Raw genomic sequence first — 4,438 nt, forward strand, 5'->3', positions numbered from 1 at the left:
TTTGCCATCTGGTGTGACGACCAAGCTTCCCATCGCAATCAATTTGACTGTAGGAAAAAAATAAAAGAAAACCCTTTTTTTTTGTTTTTGTTTGTTTGTTTGTTTTTGTTTGTTGGTGTTGTGTTTTTTGGTTTGGGGTTTTTTGTTGTTGTTTTGTTTAGAGTTGACAACATAGACAATAATTCAACTGAAGAAGCCTTTCTATATTTTTTAAATAAATGCTACCACTGTGCTTTCCAGTGTCAGTATTGTATAAAACTTAGTTCAGGTTATGTCCCATGTAGCTTTCCCTTGTAACTTTAATATAGTTTGAAAAAAACCCAAGAGTGTTTGCTTGCTTTTCTCAGACTTTGGTTTAATTTGTCTAGTTACTGATACCTCTTAGAGAGCTCTTTGCATTGCATACCTTTTTATGTGAAAATAACGAGCACAGAGGTGTCTGTAACAACCTTTGTGTGAACTCTGTTAATGTTGAACACAGGTAGGTAGTCATGTTGGTTTGAAGTCAGGCAGAAAGCAGTACAGGGCAAGGTAACACCTTAGAGACTAGCTGCTTCAGAAAGGCATGAGTTTTCATAGGTGACATCTGACAAAATAGGCTGTTTACCATGCAACCTTATGCCTGCCCAAACCAATTACTCTAAGATGCTACCCTGTCCTGCCTTCTATAGAAGACATACACTGTGTTCATGGACAAAATTCAGTTTTATTCTTGGGTTTTTCCAATACCTTCTTGGTGACCTGAAACTGCATTTTTCAGCAGAATTCACCAAAAGTAAAAAAAAATCATGATGGTCTAGCCTATACTTCCTAATTCAGTGAGGTACATGCTGGTAATCCAGTGTCAATGTAGTTTTGTAGCAGCTGTATATCCAGTTAGCAGCCAGCAGAAATCTTCTGGGAATCTGTACAAGGAAGCCAGGAATGTCCAGCTATTCAGTATTTTTTTCCCTCTTAGAGCAAAAATTACTGTTCTGGGAGAAAAATAACCTGGGAACAATCAAAGTTCAATTGTTCCTGGGCGAGTAAATATCTGTACATGTTCCTTTCTGGAGAGGCCACAGCACAATCCACTGCCATATCAGGGTGCTTTGCCTTCTCCCACCCCCAGGGAGAAGGAGTCATTTGGTCTGGACTCTACTGCTCCACCCAGACAGGGAGCTGATAATGTCTCCATAATCCCACATTGTATTGCAGGGAGATTCAGTCTGACTCTTAGCAGCCAGCATTGCCCTCTGCACTGCTACCCTCTGTCTCTAGACAGACTGAAGGAGCCTTTAGAGCACACTGAGATGTGTGCACAGGGGTCTCCTTGGCTGCTTAGTCAGTACTGCAAGCTCTGCTCTTCATGGGCTGAGCGTTTGAATGGCCAGGGGTCTCCTTGTAAGGTTTTTCTGCCAAGAAAAACAAACCTGGAACAATTCTCCTAGATCATTAAAATGTGTGTACACAGCTTTAGGCACCATTCTATCTCCCATAACAAGTTCTATGAAACTGAATTTATACTCATTTATAATTTTCTTTGGAAAATGTCATGGAAGTTTTGTTTCCTGTTCAATGTTTTTCCAACAGGGCATTTAAAGATGGTATACCGAGGTACAAGAGGTCAATACTTTCGTGGTGTCACTATCAGCATTACCCAATGTGATTTTAAATGGGATTGCTCTTCTCTCTAGTATTGCTTGTCAGTATTTATTTGTTGCTAGGCATGGTTCTATTCTAGATTTGAAATGGTTTTGCACTGTTTAATAGCAATTGAAAAATTGCTGTTAACCAGTTTGTTGAATACCTACTAAGGCTTTATTATGGTTTCTTTTCCACAGACCTACGTAGCCAACATTCTAATTGCAGTGAATCCATACTTCGACATACCTAAACTTTATTCTTCAGAGACCATTAAAAAGTACCAGGGTAGATCACTAGGGACATTACCCCCACATGTATATGCAATCGGTATGTATTCTGTCAGATTTTTGTCTCCTAAAATATAGATTCGTTGTTTATTTTGTCTTGTAGCTGTATGTTAAACACCATATGTAACACCGACCATTTTACTTAAAAACAGTTTTTAAAGTAAAATAATTCACTACTAAAATGACATCACATCTCTAGTGCCCATGAAAAAAATGGACAATAGCTGCTTGAAATATGACAGTTTATATTTGCATTCTAAAAAAAGAAAAGGACTGTAAAATAAACAGTTTAACCTGTGATGCAACCAGTGCTTCATACAAAAGAGAAAGAAATGTACTAGAAGGACAAATGAAGAGTGCTATTATTAAAACATTTTTATGATGGGATCAGTTCTCTGAAATAACTTGTTCTTGTTAGTGAAGTATTTGAGTCCATTTCCTTTGTGTTTCAGCAGATTGCCAGTATAAATTATTTGCTTTGACTTTTAGGCAGTAAAATGCATTTAGATGACTTGAAGGAAAAAAAGTGAATTTGATGTAGCAATTTTGCAATTGTGATTTTTAAAATGTTATGTTTTATTGCAACAGTAATATTCTAGAGTTGTAGCTAGAGCAGGGGTCAGAAATCCCTGGCACACGTGCCAAGCATAGCATGCAAGGCCGTTTTGCTTGGCACACCACTGCCAACCATGGAGCCCAGGCTGCTCCGAGCAGGCAGCTGGGAGGATGCAAGCCCTTCTGCAAGCAGACCCGGCTCCATAGGTCAGCTGCAAACAGCTGCTCTGGGCTCCAGCATGCCAGCACTCTGGCACCTTCCAAGATGGATTTTGTGGTTTTTTCGGCACTCCAGCCATAAAACGTTGCCTACCCCTGATCTAGAGAAGTAAAATCTTTTCAAAAACAGCTCTGAGCTATGCCTAAATCAGAGTGTGATTTGCTGCTAATTTTCTTCCATGGAGAATGAAAACTGAATCCTTCTTGTTTTTGACAAAACAACATTTTAACTGGTCCCTTTGAGCTCCTTTTTAGGATCTTGATAACAAAATAGGATAATTTGAAAGCATATCAATTAAATCACCTAGAAATGGTTCAAAGTATTCATGTCTAGTATGTAGGCAAGCGTTGATCCTCTAGATCACGGTATTACACATAAGGGCCAGGTATAGACATTACACTTTTACCATTGTAAGTGATAAGAAACCAGTCTTTACCAATAACAGAAGTTCAGCACACAAAACTAGTCTATACTGGTAACAGAACAGAAGTTTGGTGCACACAAACTGTCTTAAAAAAGGTGGAACTTGGTCTAAGATTTGCACCCCACCCCACAAAAGGGTGAATGTGTGTTCTATTTGCTACTGATCTAAACTACACTACTTACAGGAAGCCATGCAATTAAAATTGATTCTGCCTCGAGCTTTTTGCTTGTCTGTACCTAGCCAAGGCATCTGGTTGAGAACAAAGAGTATAGATCACACAGACTTTTAGCATATATGCCTAGGGAAAAGTATGGAGCATTAGAGACTGCCCTAGACCTACGCACCATTGAGATACAGTCTGAAAGCCAGACAGCATCCAGTCTAGTAATAAGTTTTTGATAATGTGAAATAGAGTATTTTAAAAATAAAATGCTTCCTAGCTGTAAAATCCATGGCTACTTATAAATAAGTTCAGTTCCAGAATTCAGATAGTCCTGCATTTGTTCCCAGTGGATATAGTTGAGTTGATTTTCTTTTTCTTTTTCTTTTCATCTTTCAAGATCAAAAATCACATGTTGGTCTGTAAATGTGAAATTGCAAAAATGGACTTTCATAGAATGTAACACAGACGTGTGTTTTTATATATGTGTGCATATGTATGTATGTATGTGCGTGTGTGAAATGTTTAGCTCCTATTTTTGAATGGATTAAATTAAGAGCTGTATGTATAACATTTAAAAATTTGTGCAGGAAAGTAACTTAAATATGTTTGCCTTGACTAACATGTTTTTTTATCTTAGCTGATAAAGCTTTTCGTGACATGAAAGTACTCAAGATGAGTCAATCCATCATAGTTTCTGGAGAATCAGGAGCTGGAAAGACTGAAAACACTAAATTTGTACTAAGGTTAGTACTTAGGGAACCCAAAATTATTTAATAATAAGTGTTTTTCATGAAGTAATGGATAGTTTCAGTTATAATTAAACTTCATAATGGTTTATGGTATGTTTCAGCAAAACTGGTTACATTTCCCAAAGAAAAGATGCATTTAAAAATGTCAGAGTTAAGGTTAACTTTTAAAGAAATGCAAGGTGTAAAAAGGATAGATGTGAGAAACAGAAGCAAGGGGTTTTTGGGGGGGGGGTTGGAGGTGATCAGGGGGCAGCAGGGCAGGCCCTATGAGGAGAGGCTATGGGACCTGAACCTATTCAGCCTCCACAAGAGAAGGCAGAGGATAGATTTAGGCTAGATATCAGGAGGTGCTACTTCACAGTCAGGGTGGCCAGGATCTGGAACCAACTTCCAAGCGAAGTGGTGCTGGCTCCT

The 4,438-nt window shown here is 38.4% G+C and overlaps 1 protein-coding gene across 1 annotated transcript in view; it reads left to right on the forward strand.

Moving 5' to 3' along the window:
- The window catches only part of MYO6 (myosin VI), a 167,404-nt gene that overhangs the window by 55,203 nt on the left and 107,763 nt on the right, over positions 1 to 4,438 (forward strand). Inside the window, exons 5-6 of the mRNA XM_019538161.1 lie at positions 1,824 to 1,953; positions 3,913 to 4,018. Coding sequence (XP_019393706.1) covers positions 1,824 to 1,953; positions 3,913 to 4,018 — 236 coding nt within the window. The remainder of the gene's footprint in view (positions 1 to 1,823; positions 1,954 to 3,912; positions 4,019 to 4,438) is intronic.

This window comes from Crocodylus porosus, unplaced genomic scaffold (genome assembly GCF_001723895.1).
Source record: "Crocodylus porosus isolate Cpor-Errol unplaced genomic scaffold, CroPor_comp1, whole genome shotgun sequence".
In the NCBI taxonomy this organism is placed as follows: domain Eukaryota; kingdom Metazoa; phylum Chordata; order Crocodylia; family Crocodylidae; genus Crocodylus; species Crocodylus porosus.